The sequence below is a fragment of the Chelonoidis abingdonii genome, chromosome 8, assembly GCF_003597395.2.
Source record: "Chelonoidis abingdonii isolate Lonesome George chromosome 8, CheloAbing_2.0, whole genome shotgun sequence".
Taxonomy (NCBI): Eukaryota; Metazoa; Chordata; order Testudines; family Testudinidae; genus Chelonoidis; species Chelonoidis abingdonii.
In genome coordinates, this window is record NC_133776.1 from 33,677,336 (window position 1) to 33,698,517 (window position 21,182).

The following is a 21,182-nucleotide window of genomic DNA, read 5'->3' on the forward strand; positions in this document are numbered from 1 at the left end:
AACTGAGGAGCGGTTGGGTCGGCAGGAGTATATATCAGGCACCATAGTGGCGCCACTCCAGGGGGCGACCTGCTGGCCCACCGAGTGTTGCTAGGGTAAAAGTTTCTCCGACGAACGTGCACGCGGCGCGCGCACACCTAACTGGAATGGATATGAGCAAGCACTCGAAGGAGAACAAGCTTTCCTGCTTTTTCAACTCCCAATAGGTTTCTTAACTTTGAATAAAATAGTCATTGAATTGAAGTAGTTGAATAAACTAAAATGAAGAAAATATCCTCTGTACCTGCAGAAGAGGCTACTGCTGTAAAAAGCTGATTGAGCATTTCAACAAACTGATTCCAGTGCTTAGCCAGTGACTTCCACCAGTTCAGTGCAACTCTACCCCACTGTTTACCCAGAGGTGGGCCTCAGTGGATGATCTAGCCTATATGACAGTCAAGAAGGCCTTTTTCAAACTTGAAAGCAGTACCCTCTAGGAAGGTTTTCCATTGCCATATTCTGGGGTGGCATGTGGTTCCCCAGTCCAAGAATGCAATCATGTCCTTTGCATGTGAGGGTAGCAGAAAGGAGCTCTGTGTGTCCTCCCCCTGTTCTGCCCTTAATATCTATTTTTAGTTGATTTTAATGAGGTCTAACTTGAAACCTGTGGAATCATTTTCTACAAGTTATTTTTTTAAATGCTTGTGATAGCAGTCAGAAGGGAAAAGAAACAGAACATCATCCTGTTGAGGTGAAATCACTGGACACTCTAGGAACTTTGATAGCAAAACTGAATTTGGGGAGAGCTTAGATGTATGTATATTTAAGATCCTTCCAGATAGAGTCAGAGCTCTCACACTATACTCTACACCGTACCTACACACTTCAGAGATGTTGCATGCAGAATATTTGAGGAGCAAAGCTAATGGTTACTAGTACTCATTTTGGATAAAAAAACAGACAGATATTCTCCAAACATACATTTCTGAATCTAGAAAAAGGAAAAAAAGGCACCACCATCTTTCTTACTTATCACTTACTAAGTTAAAAACTGTGTGAACTCCAGGACCATCTTTTCTCCTCCCTTTCCTCTTCCATCTATGCCATTATCAGCCAAATGCAATTTAACTAACCATGGGCCAACTTCACTTTTCTTTTCTTTTTTTTTAGTTCCTGCAAGAAAAAAAAATGAGGATTATTTTGGGAACATCCTGTATTAGAAGTGTGACTCTAATAGCAACAGGAGCTGTGTGAAAAATTCTGCATGTGCTATGCTAATAGTAGGGGACACATTTTAAAACTAAATAGCTCTAGCAAACATTCATGCTTATCAATTGCACAGGCAAAATCCACGGGTAGAGGAGGGTCCTGGAGCTCTAGCAGCTATGGGTTGTGGGGGCACACAGAGTTCCTAGCTACCACAGGTGGCGGGGGGAACCAGAGCCGTCAGCTGCCACAGGTGGTGGGGACCCCGGAGTTCTGAGCTGTGGGGCTGCAGCAAGGGCCCCAGAGCTGTCAGCTGTGACGGCAGCGGGTGCTCAACTCCTCTGCTCCTGCAGCAGGACTTGGGCTCTTTTACCTCCCACGGGGCTTGGGCTTCAGTCCTCTCGCTCATTCTTTTTAGTAAAAGTCACCAACAGGTCACAGGCAATAAACAAAAATTCACAGAAGCCCATGACCTGTTGGTTATTTATGGTAAAAAATAACTGAGAAAATCTTAACTTTACTTATTATTGATCACACAGTATTGTGGTTCATGTTAAGCTGCAAAACAATTGGAGAAGCATGGTTTGGAGACTTACTTATACCAGCGAAGCAATTCACTGGATAATTTCCATATAGCTGATAAAGATATTAGACCAAATGTAATCTACAGTATGTAGTTGCATGTTTTTGATTTGGGCAAGAGGGAGGAGGGATAGCTCAGTGGTTTGAGCACTGGCCTACTAAACCCAGGGTTGTGAGTTCAGTCCTTGAGAGGGCCATTTAGGGATCTGGTGCAAAATCAGTACTTGGTCCTGCTAGTGAAGGCAGGGGGCTGGACTCGATGACCATTCAAGGTCCCTTCCAGCTCTCTGAGATAGGTGTATCTCCATACATTTATAACAATGGCGACAAACAGCAGTGTGAGTTATAAGTCCAGTGTAAACTAGTTCTAAGCCATGTGTAATTGGCAGTGTAGTGTAACTTTCACCGGTTTAAATAAGAACAGCCATAATAGGTCAGACCCATGGTCCACCTTGTCTTCCAACAGTGGCCAATGCCAGATGTTTCAGAAAGAATGAACAGAATAGGTAATTATCAAATGATACATCCTCTGTCATCCACTCAGTTTCTGGCAAAGAGCGGCGAGGGACACTCAGAGCATGGTGTTGTATCCTTGCCCATGTGGTTAGTAGCCATTGATGGACTTATCCTCCATGAATTTATCTACTTCTTTTTTGAACCCTGTTATAATTTTGGCCTTCACAACATCTCCTGGGAAAGATTTCTACACAGTGCACAATGTGAAGAAGTACTTCCTTATGTTTTTTTTTAAACCTCCCGCCCAGGGGTGGCCAAATGAACCACATGTGGCTCTTTTATCATTAAAGTGCGGCTCACATGACCCTCCCCCCCATTTTCCGCCTACCAGACCGGGGGGGGGAGGGAACCTCTCACAACCTTTGTGTCATCTGCAAACTTGATGAATATGCTCTCTATACCAACATGCAGGTCATTAATAAAGATGTTAAACAACACCGGACCCAGAACTGATTTCTGTGGAGCCCCACTTGAGACCTCCCTCTAATCTGACATCATTCCATTAATAGTCACTCTTTATTTGTGGCTGTTTAACCAATTATGTATCCACTTAATGATAGTTCTGTCGAGCCCACATTTCTTCAGCTTACTTATCAGAATGTCATGTGGAACTGTCAAAAGCCTTGCTGAAGTCCAGGTATATTCCCATTACCCACCAAATCAGTTACCCATTAAAGAAGGAAATCAAGCTGGTCTGGCATGATTTGTTCTTCGTAAATCCATGCTGGCTGCAAGTGATTATCACTTCATCCCCCAGGTATTCACAAACTGAATGTTTTATATATTGCTTTAGTAGCTTCCCAGGTATTGAAGTTAGGCTGACTGGTCTGTAGTTTCCTGGCTCCTCTTTTTCAAAGATGGGCACTATATTAGCCCTTCTCCAGGCTTCTGGGACCTCTCCTGTCATCCATGAGTTTATTGCCCGTGGCTCTGAGATTTCTTCAGCTAATTCCTTCAGCATCCTCTGGTGAAAAGATCTGGCTGGCCCTGCTGATTTGAATTTGTTCAAATTGATCAGAAGATCTGACATGTTCTTTACTTATCCTGATCTCCATCTCTTCCCCTTTGTTGTCTACGGTAACTTCACAGTCATCCGGTCACATGTTATTTTTTGTAAGAAGACTGAAGCAAAGTAGGCATTGAACAGCTCTGCCTCCCTATCATCTTCCCTTACCAGCTCATAACAATTTTTGCCAGTTGTAACTCATTCTTTGCCTTGGCTTTCCTGATTTTGCCCTATATGCTCATGCACCCAGGTATACTTCCTTGGGTGACGTGCCCCTCCTTCCATTTCCTGTATGTGTCCCTTTTGGTTTTTAGATTGCTAAAAGGTCCTTGTGCACCCATATTGGCCTCTGATGGCTCTTCTTATCTTTCCTGTGTATCAGAATAGCCTGGTGTTGAGCCTCTAGTATTACATCTCTTAAGAACTGCCAGCCCTTTTTACTCCTTTTCTTCCTAATTTGTCTTTCCATGGGACCTTGCCTACTATTTCTGAGAGTTGGTTGAAATCTGCCTTTCTGAAGTTCAGTGTACCCTTGTTTTGTTGTTCTCATGTCCTCCTTTCCATAGGCTCTTGAAATCTATCAGATAATAATCACTTCTTCTCAAGTTCCCAACCACCCTTCACGTTCATAAGTAATTCATCCCTGGTGTTCAAAACCAGATCCAAAATGGATGAGTCCCTAGTTGTTTCCTCAATTTTCTGAATCAGAAAGCTGTCCCCTACACATGCTAAGAATTTGCAGGACTGTAGCGAGGTGGTCACCCTGCTCATGCCCTAAAGGGCTTAACACAGCCCTGGGAGAGGCTGAGGTAGGGGAACAGCTGGGCTGATTGGGGGAAGCAGCCACAGCTGGGGCCACGCCCCAATCAGGCCACAGCTGGCCCTATAAGAGGGCTGAGAGCCAGAGACTGGAAGACACTCTCTCTCTAGCTTTTTGAGAAAGAAGGACCTGGCTGCCTGGGAGCTGAGAAAGGTACCTAGGGTAAAGCAGTGCTGGGGAAGGACAGAGGGATCTGGGAGCTCCAGCCTAGCAAAACCCCAGGCTGCAGGCCTATTTAAAGGCCTACAAAAGGCTACTAGGGCTGCAGAGGGGCAGCCAGGAAATAAGCAAAGGCAGCAGGTCCTCACCCCTAACCCCTTTGCTGATGAGGAGTAGTTTACAGACTGCAGTCCGCTCCAGGGAGCAGGGGCTAGATGAGCCACTGAGGCAAGGTGGGGATAGAGGGTTCGGTGTTCCCCTGGGTGGGGAGACCCAGATTGAGGGTTCCTGCTGGAGGCAGAACCCTGATGTAAAACGCACTGGGGTCCGGGAGGGACACGGGGGCCAGCGGCAAGCGAGATACCGGCCTGTAGAAGGCACTCCAGGCTGGAAGAGCTAATTCCCGAGACGACAAGCAGGAGATGCCAAGCTGGTTAGTCGTTGCCCCGCTACAAGGACATATTATGTTTTTCTGCAATAGTCTTCCAATGGATATCACTGCTCTAAAGCCAAAATGCTTCTGAAATAAATGTAGTCAAACTTTACTAATTCTGGGTCACTGAGAGCGAAAATGATGCTTAAAATTGTTGATTGGCTCTAGTCTAGCTGTTGGGCTCCAGACTACAGCAGTGGAATCTCCTGGCAGGTGATGTTAGGGTTTCCATGTTCCGTGACCGTCAAAAGGATCTTGTCCCATTCTTCTTCATGGAAGGTGATCTTGTAGCCTGCAACAACATCGATGGTGTGATGGCAGCCCTCAACATCGTTCACGATCCAGATGAGTGGAGACTGTTCATTGATTCATCGAAGACGAGTCTTAAAGCTGTTTTGCTGCATAATGGCAATGTTTTGCCATCAATTCCAGTTGGTCATGCAGTCCATATGAAGGAAACCTATGACAACATGAAACAACTTTTGAGGTGCATAAACTATGACCAACATCAGTGGCAGCTTTGTGGCGATTTGAAGGTTGTTGCTCTCTTGCTTGGTCTGCAGACTGGATACACAAAGTACTGCTGTTTTCTCTGCGAATGGGATAGTCGTGCAAGAGATTCCCACTACATCAAGAAAGATTGGCCACTCCGACAGTCATTGGAGCCTGGGAGGAAAAGTGTTCAGCATCCACCACTTGTTGAATCAAGGAAGATTTTGTTACCACCCTTACACATCAAGCTGGGTCTGATGAAGAACTTTGTCAAGGCCATTGACAAAACACAAGCAGCTTTCAAGTACCTCCGTGGAAAATTTCCAAGGTTAAGTGAAGCTAAGATAAAGGAAGGTGTCTTTGTTGGTCCTCAGATTCGTGAACTTCTTTGAGATGATGCATTTGACCATGCACTGCGCAGCAAGGAAAAGACGGCATGGAAAGCCTTCCAGTTAGTGGCAATAAATTTTCTCGGAAACAACAAGGCAGACAACTACAGGTTGTTGGTGGAAAACCTCCTCAAGGCATACAAAAGCCTTGGTTGCAACATGTCACTAAAGATACATTTTTTGCACTCTCATCTAGATTTTTTTCCACCGAACTGCGGAGCAGTGAGCGACGAGCACGGCGAGCGATTTCACCAGGACATTGCAACAATGGAGAAACGCTATCAGGGCAAATGGAGCCCATCAATGCTTGCAGACTATTGCTGGACAGTGACAAGAGATGCTCCATTTAATGAATACAAGAGACAAGCCAAGAAGCGCCGAGTAGACACTGAATAGGACTAAACTATGTACATAATAGTTTTTTGCCTTTTGTTTCATAATAAATTTTATTTATATAACCCTTTTGCTGATTTTTAAAGTGTTACATAAACAGGACAGGTGAAATATTATCATGTAAAGCAACCATAAACACATGAAAAGACCTAGGTTTACAATTTATGATTAAAACTCTACTATCTACACAATATACATAGACATAAAATGTAAAAACTTAAATATCTTAGAAACATTAGCCAATCAGTTGTTTTAATTGTCATATTTGAATTCAGCACATCAAAATACATAATAAATACCACATTTTATCTCTGAAGCAGACGACTTCTCAAAAATTGTAGACCAGTGTATCGGGGAAATTAAAATCTCCCATTAACACTAGCTCGTGTGTTAACTAATCTTGTAAACTGCTTGTAGAATGACTTATCCACTTCCTCTTCCTGATGTCATGGTTAATGTCCTCTCGCTTAACGTTGTTTCAATCTTATGTCCCTGCTCAATTACAGAACATGATCTGTTTAAAGTTGTGCAATGCTCTGCTATAACATCGTTTGGCCGCCTGCTTTGTCCACAGCTGGCAGCCTCCCTATCAGCTCCCCTATGTGCCCCCCCCCACAGAACCTCCTGCCTGCTGGTGGACCCTGCGGATTAGTGTCTTTCCCCTGCTCCCCCTGCCTCCTGCCTGCGGCAATTAGCTGCTTTGTGGCGTTCAGGAGGCAAGAGGGAGAGAGGAGGAGCAAGGGCTTGGCACGCAGGCTCCCCCTTCCTCCCTTGCCTCCTCAACACCGCAAACCAGCTGATTGCCATGGGCGGGAGGCAGGGAAGGGAGGGGGGAACCTGCATGCTATGTCCTCGCTCTTCCCTCCTGCCCCCTGAACGCCGCAAGCCAGCTAATTGCTGTGGGGAGGGGAGGGAGGGGATAGGAGTGAGGATGCGGAGTAAAGGGAGAGGAGTGGGGGAGAAGAGGCGGGTTAAGGATGCGGCAAGGGGTGGAGTTGGCGAGCGAGGGTTGAGCCCCCACTGCTGGTGCTTGCAGAGTAGGGGAAACTGCCGCTGCGCAACATGCTTCTCCTAGCCTACAGCACCTTCAGCCTCCTTGCCTGCCTCATTGTCTGCAATGCCAGTGGGCTGTGCTTGTGTGGGGTAAGGAGTGGGCACCTCCCAACTATAGTACAGTACTGCATGTACAGTATGTTTGTAAACACACAGCACGTGCACCCTACACCCCTACCCGCCCCCCAGCGGTTTACTGTTGCTTTATGGACCAACGGCTCTACTTGGGAATAGGGCTCTACACCAAGTGCTTGCGAGGCCACCAGCTGCCTGCAGAGCAGCTGTGGGTGGTGCACAGCAGAGGCCCTGCCTTGCTGTCTTGCTACAGAATAAACAATGTTTTATCTGCTCCCCACCTTTTGCTAGAGGGAGGTAAGAACACAGGGGGGCATCAGCCCGCCCAAAGCAAGTTACAGGAATAGTGTTCCAGTGCCTGCTTCACCGTAGCAAGGGGGAAAGTGGCGTAGAGATGAACAGAACCTGGCCCTGCTCCCATGAAAGTCTGTGAAATGCACAGGAGATTTGCCATTCACTTTAATGCCAGCTGCATCTCTCTGCATGCATACAGCAGAGAGGGGCACAGCCCTGCAGCAAACGTTATTTTTCTCCTCTTACTGCATTGGCTGCAATGCTGCCCGGGTGCTGAGTGCATGGCTACTAGGGGAGATACTGCGGGGCCATTTTTCCAGGGCACCCTGGAAGAGAGGCCTTTGGTCCTCCAACAGGACTCCTGTGAAAATAAGAACCTGCAAGAAAGTGAGAACCTCCATAACTAGTCCTAGCCTAAACCCACAGGGGTTCCAGTAGGGGAGCAGATTACCATGCAGAATGACATGGGTTTTCCAAATTCTTTCCCTTGCAATAGTTGATTGATGCTGCATGACCCCGGCCACTCCAGGCTAAAGGGAGTGAAGAGTAGCACATGCATGCGCGTCCGGAGGAGCATGACCTGGCATCATGAGTCAAAAGCGTCCAGCAAGTGATAGTGGAGTGCCTAGCAGTAGCAGTACCACTAGCAGCAAGAAAACCAAGAAAACCATCAGCTTGGGTTACTAAATTAGACATTTTAAAGCATTTTGATGCAGGCGAGCATGCAGTAGACATTGGCATCACTCTAGGTCTTACTCTGACCACTATGAGAACAATTCGGAATAATGCTGAAAAGATCAGGGCTAGTGCTTGGCGTGTAACACCACACAGTGCTACTACAATAAGTTGATCAAGAAGTAGTTTGCTGGAAAACATGGAGAGTCTTCTCTCACTGTGGATAGAGGACCAAAACTAGAAGAACATGCCTCTAAGTTTGCTAGTGATACAAGCTAAGGCAAAAAGTTTGTATGACAATTTGAAAAGAGACCAAGGTGAAGGATCATGGACAGAGACTTTCACAGCAAGTCGGGGATGGTTTGATCAGTGCAAGAGGTGCTTCTACCTGCATAACATCAAGATGTCCGGTGAGGGAGCTAGTGCTGATACTGCAGCAAATAAAAAATTCCCCAACTATTTCAAGAAAATAATTGTGGAAGGTGGCTATTCCCCTAAACAAGTCTTCAATGTTGATGAAAGAGACCTGTACTGGAAGAGGATGCCTGAGCGGACTTACATATCCCGAGAGGAGAAGACAGCGCCTGGATTTAAAGCAGCTAAAAATGGTTTAAGCTTGCTTTTAAGTGATAATGCTGCCAGAGACATGAAGATGAAACCACTGACAATGTACCAATCTGAAACACCACACACACTCAAGGGATTTTCAAAGGAACAACTTCCAGTCATTTGGAGATCCAAAAAGGAGGCATGGATAACTGGAGCTATTTTTTCAGAATGGATGACTCTCCGTGCTGTCCCTGCATGGAAGGAATACTGTGCCAAAGAAAATCTCGATTTCAAGATTTTATTGCTTATTGATAATGCACTGGCTCATCGACTCAACCTAGATGACCTGTGGAAAAATGTCAAAGTTGTCTTTCTGCTACCTAACACCACATCACTCATCCAACCCATGGACCAAGAAGCCATTGCTGCATTTAATACATATTACTTATGCCATACTTTCAACCAGCTCATCAGAGGCACTGATGGGGAAGGCAAACCTGCTATTCAGCAATTTTGGCGTGACTACAACATCCTCAAGTGCATCAATAACATCGGTGAGTCCTGGGCTGAAGTTACTCAGGTATACGTGAATGTTGTGTGGGGGAAGCTGTGGCCTGAATGTGTCAATGTATTTAAAGATGTTGTCCCTGCTGTGAAGAAAGATATCCTTGGCTTGGCCAAGAAAGCAGGTTTTGATGAGGTGGAAGAAGCGGACGTTACACAACTTCTTCAATCACACAGAGAAGAGCTAACCAATGAAGATCTGATGCAACTAGAGGTGACAAGAGCAATGGAAGAAGAGGGCCAAGAAGTAGAAGAACCACCAACTCATCGAAATTTGACTGCCAAACATCTTTCTGAAGCTTTCCAAATGATTGGAGCTGGCTTGCAAATCCTGAGTGATGACGATTCTGACAGGGAACACAGCTCCAAAGTGATTAGGGCAGTTGGTCATCTAATGACTTGCAATAAAGAAATTTACCAAGAAAAAAAAAAGGGAAAGCAAAACAATACTCTCTAGATGTGTTTTTCCAAGTTCAGAAAGTTCAGCAAGAGGAGCAGCCGGACAATCCACCCTCTTCTACTCTCTGACTCCATCACCTCAACCAAGCTTTATACTCAGCAATGATGATTGTAGTATTAAATTGTTTCTTTAAAATTGTTTAAAACTTATACCTGTATTAAATTGCATGTTTAAAATTGTTTAAAATGTATATAATGCCTTTTGTCTGGCAAAAAATTTTTTCCCCTGTAACCTAACCCCCCCCATTTACATTAATTCTTATGGGGAAATTGGATTCGCTTAACATCATTTCACTTAAAGTCGCATTTTTCAAGAACATAACTACAACGTTAAGTGAGGAGTTACTGTACTGTTCTTTCCCTTTGTTACCCTCATCCAGAGACTCTCAGTAGGTCTGTTGCTCACTTCCTCTTGGACCTCTGAGCACGTGTATACATTCTTGACATATAGTGCAACACCTCCTCCTTTTTCTCTATTCCTATCCTTTTGGAGCAAGCAATATCCCTCAATGCTGGTACTCCAGTCATGGGCGTTGTCCCACCAAGTCTCTGTGATGCCAATTAAGTCATAATTTTCTTCATACAACATGAGTTCCAGTTCATCCTGCTTGTTTCCCATACTCCTGGCATTTGTATACAGGCATCGAAAATTCAATAGCTCATATTTCATATTTAAATTATCAGGTTTTCTGTAGGTTTAAAGAAAAAAGTATTCTTCCAAATTATCAAACTTGATAATTTTTGATTGTTCCTGCTCAAGCCAAGAACATTCTTGAGTAGCAGGAAGCCATTTTCATACAAAGCAAATTCTTAATTTCTAAGCTTCATCCAGGTCCTAATTTTCTGTACAGGAAACATTTTGCAGGTTGAAACACTTGAGAATATATTGTTATGGCCACTTTTCCTTGATTTAAGATATCACATGTCTGGAGCTTTGGTATTTTACTTTTGTAAAGTTTTCATGAAATTGAATGGTGATGCTTAACATGAGGGCAAAAAGTGTGTGATGTTTTGTTAGCATGCTTGTCTTGCTAGTTTACATTAATTGCACCAGAATGTGATATACAGGAAATAGGAATTGTATAAATGAATTATTAAAAATAAAAATGAATGATTTTTAGTTTTGGTCAATAGTACATAACTATTAAAAATACTGGATCAATCATTAGCCTGCATAGCTTAAAATGAAGTTCTTTGAAAAAATACTATACAAATGGCATAAATAGGTTCCATTTCTGTTATTTCTCAGTGACTCCATATTAAATTTGTTCAGTTTCTGTGTAAAAATGTGGTTTTCCAACAACCAGCCCCACAAATACACCCTGGATTGTTGACAGTATAAACTTATACAATCAGCTGGGTCTGGATTCCTGTTGGTGATGTATGGGAATGAAAAAACTCAGCTTGACTTTCAAATCCCAAGACGCTTTTACAGCACTGAAAGAAAAAAAATGTTTTTACTTGTAAACTGGAGTCAGAGAAAGACAATCAAAATGGAATTCCACAATGTCATTTTTACAGTTACTTTACAGAGTAAAAGTGCACATGAATGGTTCTTCTACAATATCTGAGGTTAACCATTCAAGACTGAAAACCTAATTTTGAAATGATCTGTACAAAAGAGGAATAATGAGAAATAGAATTCTCCTTTGTCAGAACATCTCTGCCTGGAAGCACTAGACCACCCCAGCCTTCTTGTGTGCTATTTAATTGTGGTTTTAATAATCACAGTGCCACACTATGGGTCAGATCTTGCCCACCTTTTATGCAAGTGCACAGCCTGGTCAAGGGCATAGGGCTATTAGGACCCTTTCCCACCCCTTTTGTTGCCTTCACAAGGACCAGTCTGGTTTGCTGTCCTGGAGCTCAGGGCAGCATAGGGACTACTCCTGTCCCTACTCCCCTGAGGCACACAGTGCTCTATAGCAGTTGAGGATGAAGTAGAGCAACAACCTTGCTGCTCTCCACACCAGCCTGCATAGAACTGGTGCAGAGGTAGTGAGCTATACCCCAGTAGCATAGTAGCAAGCACACTCCCCATGGTGCATTCTGCTCTTTCTAGTGCTATTTCTGGCCTAGTGCGACTCTACCCCACTATTTACCCAGTGGTGGGCCTCAGTGGATGATCTAGCCTATATGACAGTCAAGAAGGCCTTTTTCAAACTGGAAAGCAGTACCCTCTGGGAAGGTTTTCCATTACTAGCTTGTCGCGGTGACAAAAATACTGGAGGCAAGAGCAGTAGTGAGAGAGGGAGGATGATGGGGGCTTTAAATCAAGATGTGGTGTCTTTTAGAAAGACAACCAACCTTGTTGTGCTAGGTGTAAAAAGCACTGGGTGAAATTCTATGGCCTGTGTCATGCAGGAGGGAGGTGAGACTAGCCACCTCCCTACCCCCCAGCCTTAAAAATCTAATGATGGGGAGCGGGAAGCAGAAGAACCAACCACGCATGACAGATGGTAATCACATTGCTTAATGTGCTATTGGAAGGTTCTCAGATACTACAATGATGAGGACTTATGTATAATAGAATAAAACCACACAAAACTGAACTGTACCTTTTCTTTTCTTTTCCTTCCTCATACTACTTTCCACTGTGTTAGAGTTTCCTGTTTTGGAAGCAACGTTCAAGCCAGAAGCTGTTGAGTGGATACCCAGACCTTTGTCTGCTGTTTGTAAATAAGAGCAGCCATTCAAACAGTTGCCAATTCATGGAGTTATACACAATTTTTTGGAACATGCAGTATTATTTGATATACACTCTCCCAAGTTTACATTGTCCTGGATGCTGAGGGACATTTACCATAGAAGAATCTACATAGCTATTTAATTTTTTCCATCAGAGATAATTTTGTGGGCGGAAAAAAGTTGGCATATTTCAGCACAAAGTTTCTATGCTATTTTTGCTTATTTCTGATTTATTATATCCCTTGATATAGTTTAGCTAGTATTGTCATTTGGGAAAGTTTGAGCATCTTTTCCACTGCAGTACATTCACCATTATATAGATGCTCCATTTATCTTCCTCTCTAGAGCGTACAGCCAGATTCACCCTTGGAATGCAGCTTGCATCCCCCTGTGTCTGCTGGGACAGCCACACCAGTAGTTCTGCAAGGAGAGGGCATCTTAAATTCTAGCCATTTGAGCCATTTTGATGGAAGCTGCCTGAGAGAGATGCTGAATTTGGACAGCTCACATGCAGACTTCCCCTGCTATAGTTGATTGAAAAATGCAAAAACACTTTCATTAACATAAACGTGACTTTTTAAATGAACATTTTAAAAAATATGTCCAGAAAATGTTCATTGCAATGTAGAAGATGTCTTGACCACTCTACATCCTCATCACCTTTAGGCTGCCATGCTTGTTTTGGAGACTGCATTTGGCCATCCCCAGATGGAGCAGGGATCCCTGGCACAGAGAATGGTGTGGACAGTTTATGCAGCTACATGTCTGCTCCGGGTACACTGATCATCATCAGGGACTTGAAGCTCAAGGAGGCAATTGACCCCAAGGACAGTAGCTTGAATTACTTTCCCAACTTAAATAGCCTCTGAAACAAATTGATGTTAATGGATGTTTTATAAGTTATTAATTTATGTGCTTCCCAAATGCAACTTTCACTACTTTTATTCATAGTGGTTTTGCTTTTCAGGTGTAAATACATAGCTGCTTAAATGTTTCTGGCCAAATCTTGAGGATCCTTTCTCAGTCTAGAAACGTTAAAGAATGGGAGCAAATTAAACAGTACAGAGTATTTACAAAACAAACTTGGTCTTTAGCTCAGATGGAACTTGTTTATTCTTTCATGTTTAAATTTGAATTGTAAACACATTTTATTATTAGCACTTGCATATTTAATCCTTCAGATAAAACACATTTTTCTGATATCTTTTTAAACATATCCTTTTAAACACCAAAACACCAAAATTCTCTGAAACAAGACATTACAAAGTGCACTGTAGGGACAGTGTGAAATGACTGTACAGCATGCTTTGTCTGTTTGTCCCAGGTGCCAAGAAGAGAACACTTGTACATGAATATAATGGAAGAACAGTAAATGCTTGCATAGGCTATTACTAGTATGTGTAAGTATAATTTTCAACAAAAAAATTGAAAAATCATAATTTTCTCTAATCCAAGAGCCAGATAGTCTCACCTTCTGGTATTTGATGATCAGAATAATTGTTGAATAGGAAGGCATTTGTTTCCTTATCTCTTCCAAGATTGTCTGCATACATAGCTATTGGTGTGATGAGCTCAAGGGCACCCAAACATTGCAAGTTGTTACCATTTAGATAAAGATTGCTGTGACAAAAATATATACTTTTAAATATTTGATTGATGTTCCATCACATTTAAACTTGCATTTCATCTTTCTTTTCTATATTTGGCATTTATAACAATGTTGTTGAAACTAAAATTATAGTTATTGTTACAGAAAAAAATTGGGGTAAATAGTCTCTTTTTAATACCAAGGAGGCTTAATTAAACGTGAATTGGACTTAAAACTCTGAATGCTGATTTTAGATGTTCTAATTGCTGATATAATAAAATCAAGTAAGGATAATGTTGAAGATAAAATATGGCTTTGATGACTCTAACTCAATCTCACAAGAATAACTGTTTAAGTCTCCCAAAGTACGTGCTTAACTTTTAGGCATGTAAGCAGTGTTGTTACAGTAGACATGTCAGTAGTTCCGTCAACATCAGTGTGATTAATCATGTGTCCAAAGTTAAGAAGATGCATAAATACTTTGTTGGATTGGGCTGTTTTTCTAAATTGATTAATATTTGCTGCCGCCTTCATCTGAATTGGGGAAGGAATGTCCAGAATCCTGCATCATGCCTAGGAAAATACCATTACCATTAAAGGAATATTTTCTCCAGTCAAGTCCGAGGGAGAGTAAAGACGGGACTCCTTTCCCCTTGAAAATGACATGAATGTCACTTGCATGAAGTATGGCTTGTTGGACTATAAACATTCACTTTCTTTGCTGGATTATAAGGCTTTAAGGCGTCAGTTAAATCAACTTTAGGAAGATATGCAGGGAAATTAGAAAGAGCTGATCAGAGTAACTGTAGTCAACAGCTTTGAGTCATACAAAGATTACAGAGGGCTTATCAAGGCTAAGAAAAGGCCTATCAATAAAATATATGAGGCTAGGAAAAAGACATTCCAGGATTCCCAAAGTCCCTGAAAGGCCGAGTGAAATGATGTCTTTGGTCAATGGATAGTACACATATTGCCCTTAAATAGTCCAGAAAGATTTTTTCTCTTATAATATCTACAAGTAGACTTCCAAAGGGAAAATCATCTCTGATCATTTTAACACTCAATCTTGTGAAAATGCATTGTAAATGCTTTTTAGGATCACATTCTGTTTTTCATATTCATTATAACAGCATGTAGTTTTCTCTAGAACCTTAGATACACGTCACATCATCTATCCTGTGTATGTCAGAAACATTGCCACAAAAGCACACACTAAAACATTCTCATAGCATATAATACAGATTAAACATAAAAGAACAGTAGTGACAATTTATAGACATATATCATCATGGCAGATCACAAAGGATCCTTGGAGGGCCACTGAGCACCACCCAGACTGATCTCTAGCTAGGTTTTTAAGGTGGTATGGCTGGATATTCAATCTTATCGCATCACCAAAGCTTTTGGTGACCATTTCTTGGTAAACACAATTTATAATTTGCTCGTTTTCCATCCTAATAACACGTCTACTAAAAAAGCCACCAAAATTGAACCAGTACTCATGCAAGCAGTTGGCAGGATCTGCTATGAATGTCTTCATTTCTGATCTTGTCCTGCCACTTAATGTGAAGAAGCTGACAAAGACGACAAGAATCAATGACATCCATCTGCCACTCTTCAGCTTTTCTGTGCCTATGTTTCACTGCCATACAACAGAGTTGGTATATTCATGGTTCTATAGATCCACAGCTTTGTAGCAAGTGTGATGTCACAGTGCTCCCACAGAGGCTGCTGATGGTCCCCAAGTATGGCAGCAGCTGCTGCTGTATGAGTGTCCACATCTTTGGAGCACCCTCCAGCACTACCTATGATGCTTTACAAGTATTTGACAGTTGCCACTTACTTGATGTCTTGATTTGACAGGTTAATATTGAGATTGTAATCTGGAGGTGGAGAATGCTTGATGGTAATAGCCAGGGACTTAGTTCTATCCAGATTAATAGCTGGACCAAAGCGCATTGCTTCAGGCCTAACCGGCTTGGCCACCAGCTTGTAGTGATTCATTGAACTGAGCCAATAAGACAATGTCATCAGGGTATTCAAGATCTCAAAGCAGAATGACATTCAGCTCAACACCACCAACAGCTGCCTCCTCAAGTTCATCAACCAGTCAATTTGAATATTGAACATTGATGGTGACAATGCAGCTTCGCTGAAGTCCGGTGGAAATAAGAAACCACGCCGTCTATCTGCCATTGACTCGAACACAGATTTCTGTCCCATTATAGAGCTCTTCTATCAATGACACTATCTTCCCAGGGATGGCGAGTTTCCTTATCCTACAAACTTGTTTGATGCACTGAATCAAAGGCCTGACAGAAGTCTCTAAAAAGTACTTAAAATAGCATATTAAATCCATCCAGCTTCTCCAGAAGTTGTGTCATGGTAAAGATCTAGTTGACAATGGAATGACCAAATCTGACAGTGCACTGAGTATTCCCGCCTTTGCTATGAAGTGCATCATTGATTTGAGAGATTAAGACAGAAATGAAGACTTTTCCTAGGACTGACAACAGCATAATACCTCTATAGTTGCTACATTCAGCCTTATCATCCTTTTTAACAGGGGCAGAATAACACCTTTATTTCAGTCATCAGGAATGATATTAATGTGCTAGATGATCTGGAAGAGCCTGTGCAGCCATGGTACAATACTCTTGCTTATCTTTGGCAATTCAGGGGGTGAAGTTACAACTCCCAGGTGCCTTCCCAGACTTCAGTTTATGCACTGTGATCTGAATTTCTTCTAGGCAGACAGAAGGTGAGTCTGTGTGAATTTCTTGTCCCACTTCAAATTGAAGAGGGATTGTAGGCAATGGAAAATTGAGAAACATCTTGAAATGATCTTACCATCGATGCAGTTGATCTTTCCGACTTCAGCTGATGCTACCATTGATTGTTTACTGGACAAGTGGTGCCACTTTTTCCTGCAAACACTGCAAAGTTGATTAGAGGCTGTGAAGATCATGCCTGGGGGCAGCTTGTTCTAAACTAGCTGCCCGAGCTGGCCACTAGGGTTCCTTATCTATCTTACACAATGACTTTGTGTTCCAAAGTTGAATCCACTTGGCCTTTGCTTTTGCTCTCAACAAATGTATATTTGAAGATTCAAATTGTAGCCTGGCTTTTTTCTTAGCTCCAACACAGTAAGCATCTCTGTTCCATGGGCTGAGGCCCCAGCAGCAATCAGCACTGATTATTTGAAACAACACCATTCCTCATCAGATGACAGAGAGAGCAAGACTTCAGTCTAAAGTTTCAACCGCCTTAAGCAGCTGAGAACTGAAAGCTATCTAATAAGAACTTTTGTTTGAATTAGACTAATTTTGGCCTATTAACTGGCTCCTGTTGAAGCTGGACTTCTTAATGAAATGTATACTTGTACAAAGTATAAGCCAGCTCAAATTAATTAAACCTGAAGCACAAAACAAGAAAACGTGAGTTAGCAATAAGATCTCTCTTGGTGAAAATATAGATTTAATTTGAAAAAGAACAGGCAACTCTCTAACGTTTTTAGAAAGGAAGAGTGATGTAATCATCAAGCAAAGTTAAACAATTCCAGAAAGAGTTTTAATCTTACCAAATGGCAGTTTGGGCTACAATGGGGCCTAATTTGGACCCACTTTCAGGTTCCAAACTGCAGTAGCATAAGCTGAGGGTTAGAAGTTTTGTGTTTCCCTCTAATCCAGAAACAAGTCCAGTGATTCCTTTATCTCCAAACCTGTAAAAGAGAACAGATTAGTTATGTCCATCTGCTGACTAAGACTATAAATGTCACCTTCAAAGAGAATACCTTTTTGCATCCTGAAACATGCAATAGTCCAGCCTGTGTTCAACAAACCGTAACTTAGAACAAAAGACCGCAGCAACTACCACCTTGTCATAAACCTCCCTTTCGGATCAGAGTTTTTATTGTGCTGACTCCAGCTGTTCCTGACCTCTGCCAATAAATGCCTTTTTCCATCCTCACCTGGCCTGCTTTTTACTTTCAAATGTAGACATAGCCACAGTGACCCATGCTTTTGTCACCTTGAGGCTAGGTTACTGCAGTGCACTGTACCTGTGACTGACTGTGAAGGCGTCATGGAAGCTTCCTTTCAACATACACTAGCCCAACTAATAGGGCACAAGCAGACCAACAAATATACCTTAAACTTGTGCTCCAGGCTCTGCACTAGCTCTTATCCAATTCTGTATCTGCTTCAGATCATGTTTCTAATCTTTAAAATCCAAAGTGGGTTAGGGCCTACCTATGTCAGAGACTGCCTCTGTCTTCACTACTCACCACGACAGCTGCATTCAACAGAGATGCTGCAGGGTAACTAGCGGAGGCTGGAAACAAGGCACACTTAGTGTAAAGACTCAACTGTAGGATTCCCTACTTCCAGAGATCAGGCTGAGCCTCAATTTTGACACACTGAGGGCTCAAAATAACTCTCTTTGTCTTTGTGCAAGCCTTCCTTCAGCAGCTGAGACTGCAGACTGACCCAGCAGTGTTGCTTCTGGAGACACAGGCAACAAGTATAATCCCATTTAACAGTGGTGTAAACTAGGGTCTTGGACAAGAGTTTGCTTTTCTATACGGCACCTCAGTACTCAGATGATGGGCACATTAAGAAATGCTTAGCTGGAAAGGAAGACCATTTCAGGGGCAAGTTTCCTGGTATTGGACATGATAACTATTGGTCATTCTTTGTAAAATCCAGTTCTTAGATGGAAATTATAATGAATTAGTACAGCAGAACTACATTTATCTGAATTAGGGATTCAGAAAAAAAAGGCATTTTGGGTAACTGAAATTCAGCCTGGGGATTTATCCACAATCAGAAACAGATTTTCATTACTATGGGGATGAGGAACTTGGGAACCATTGTTTATAAACTTCAGCGGAGAAACTTCATATCAGAACTGTTCTGACTTTGAGGGTACACTGAACATAACAAGCATTGTTCAAACTCACACTCACTGACTGCTGTGGGTATATAGCTCCTCTCTCTTACTTGGTATAATCTAGAACAATGGAGTTCAAGTTGCTGAAAGGGAAAGCTGCTCCAAGTCGCTCCATGGACCATGCATCTATCGGAACATGAGTTATTTCTAGAGTACAAAAGGGATAGTTGGTATGTCCATTCCGCTCTAAAAGCATTGCCTAGAAATGCAAAATATGAATAGATATCTGCTATTATGAAACAGAACCGCATACTTCTGATAGCAAAGGCAAGTTTTTGGTTTGGTTTTTGTGTTTTTTAAATCTAAATTTTCCTGTGTACTTTTAGTACTTGTGGAAGGTGTCAGATTGACAATCCTGGAGACAGACATTCTCTGTTTATCCTCCAAACACAGGCATTATGGGCAGTGGCAGTGCAAACGTCTCCTACAATATACCACAACTTTAATCTACAGAGACCAACTCTTGGGGAGAGGATAGTTAATTCTCCATGCACATTCATCTGTTGATCTCTGTGCTGAGACTGCTAACCTAGCAAACAGAGTTAATTGTGGTGATGGTTTGTGTGTTATGGACACCTATCCACTGGGAACTGGACTTAGATCACAAAATAACCAGTAATGTAATCATTTCAAGCATATTCATCCTAAGTGTCTTCTGTTCTTCAAACATCAACTCCAAAAAGCATTTTAATTGCCTTGCCCACTCCCCTAGGCCTGGTGGGTGGGCATCATGTGTATTCCTGACCCTGACCTGCCAGCTCCTCTCTTGGTCCACCAGTCTCTCAGGCCCTTCCTGCACCAAGATACCTGGAGCAGTGAAGGCCTCCCTAGGATCCAAGGGAAGGATGGATGCTACTTTGAGGGCAGCTGAGCCCCTCTACTATACAGGAAGTCAGAGATCCATATAGAGAGGATTCTCCATGCACAGATCTGTGGGGCATGAAAATCCCAAACATTTTTCAACCAAAACATTACACTATTGTATTAGTGCATCAACAGGACCCTACCAAATTCATGGTCCATTTTGCTCAATTTCATAGCCATAGGATTCTAATAATAGTAAATTTCATGATTTCAGCTATTTAAATCTGAAATTTCACAGTGTTGTAATTGTAGGGGTCTTGACCCAAAAAGGAGTTGTGTGTGTGTATGTGGGGGGGGGTCCGCAAGGTTATTGTAGCGAGAGTTGGGGTACTGCTAGGTAGCTGGAAAGTGGTGGCTGCTGACTGGGAGCCCAGCTCTGAAGGCAGGGCTGCTGCCAGCAGCAGCGCAGAAGGAAGAATGGCATGGTATGGTATTGCAACCCTTACTTCTGTGCTGCTGCCTGCAGAGCTGGGCCTCAGTAAGCAGCCACCACTCCTTGGCCGTCCAGTTCTGAAAGGCAGCAGCGCAGAAGTAAGAGTGGCATAGTAAGGTATTGCCACCCTTATTTCTGCACTGCTATTGGTGGGGCGCTGCCTTCAGAGCTGGGGTCCCAGCGAGCAGTCACCACTCTCCAGCTACCCAACTCTGAGGGCAGCACAGAAGTAAGGGTGGCAACACTGAAGCCCCCGTAAAATAACCTTGTAACCCCCCCTGCAACTCCCTTTTGAATCAGGCCCCCCAATTTGTGAAACGATGGTCTCCTCTGTGAAATCTGTATAGGGTAAAGCACCCAAAAGACCAGATTCCATGGGGGGAGACCAGATTTCACAGTCCGTGACAAGTTTTTCATGGCCATGAATTTGGTAGGGCCCTATGCATGAGAATCTGAAAGTGAAACAGACTAGAAATTGATCATAAACCAAAGTGAAACCAGCTAGTTTGTTTCATTGCACACTCTGAGAGATACGCTGTAAATAAACTACAGTATAAATGGGGAGAAGTAAGTTAGATTTTCAAAATTGCTTCAGTTTTTGTCAGAGCTGATGCATACATCTCACCAAGTCTGGTGTGCTAGAAACACCTAATAGGTGTTATCAAGACTCAACATTAGAAAAGATATCTGACTGGATTTGGGCACATATGAAAGAATTAAACTCTTTGGGCATGAAATCATATTACCCCCACAATTGGAATCTTTGTCTTTCAGAATGTGTTTGTTCATGGTCTCAATAGGCTTTCTGGTCTACATTTGTGGAACTGTGTAAAATCCAGGATAGTTTTTAAAAAAAACTTGTTTTTGTAAATCTGGTGTAATTTGCATTGGCCATTTCACTACACAATTATCCGTTGTCTTCCTACACTTTTTCATTTACATACAATCATTCTAGCTAGGTTCTGCTATTTCCAATTTACCCACCACGGCATATATTACAAAAATAAAAGAACAA

At 42.5% G+C, this 21,182-nt stretch overlaps 1 protein-coding gene across 2 annotated transcripts in view; it reads right to left on the reverse strand.

Moving 5' to 3' along the window:
* The window catches only part of LOC116816432 (uncharacterized), a 40,623-nt gene that overhangs the window by 14,007 nt on the left and 5,434 nt on the right, over positions 1-21,182 (reverse strand). Inside the window, exons 4-8 of one of the 2 annotated variants that reach the window (XM_032765653.2) lie at positions 18,921-19,069; positions 17,501-17,641; positions 13,804-13,952; positions 12,203-12,310; positions 1,020-1,152 (exon numbers count right to left, since the gene is read on the reverse strand). In XM_032765653.2, the coding sequence (XP_032621544.1) occupies positions 1,020-1,152; positions 12,203-12,310; positions 13,804-13,952; positions 17,501-17,641; positions 18,921-19,069 (680 nt within the window). Of the gene's footprint in view, positions 1-1,019; positions 1,153-12,202; positions 12,314-13,803; positions 13,953-17,500; positions 17,642-18,920; positions 19,070-21,182 lie in introns of both variants that reach the window. The other variant, XM_032765652.2, reaches the window with a different exon arrangement.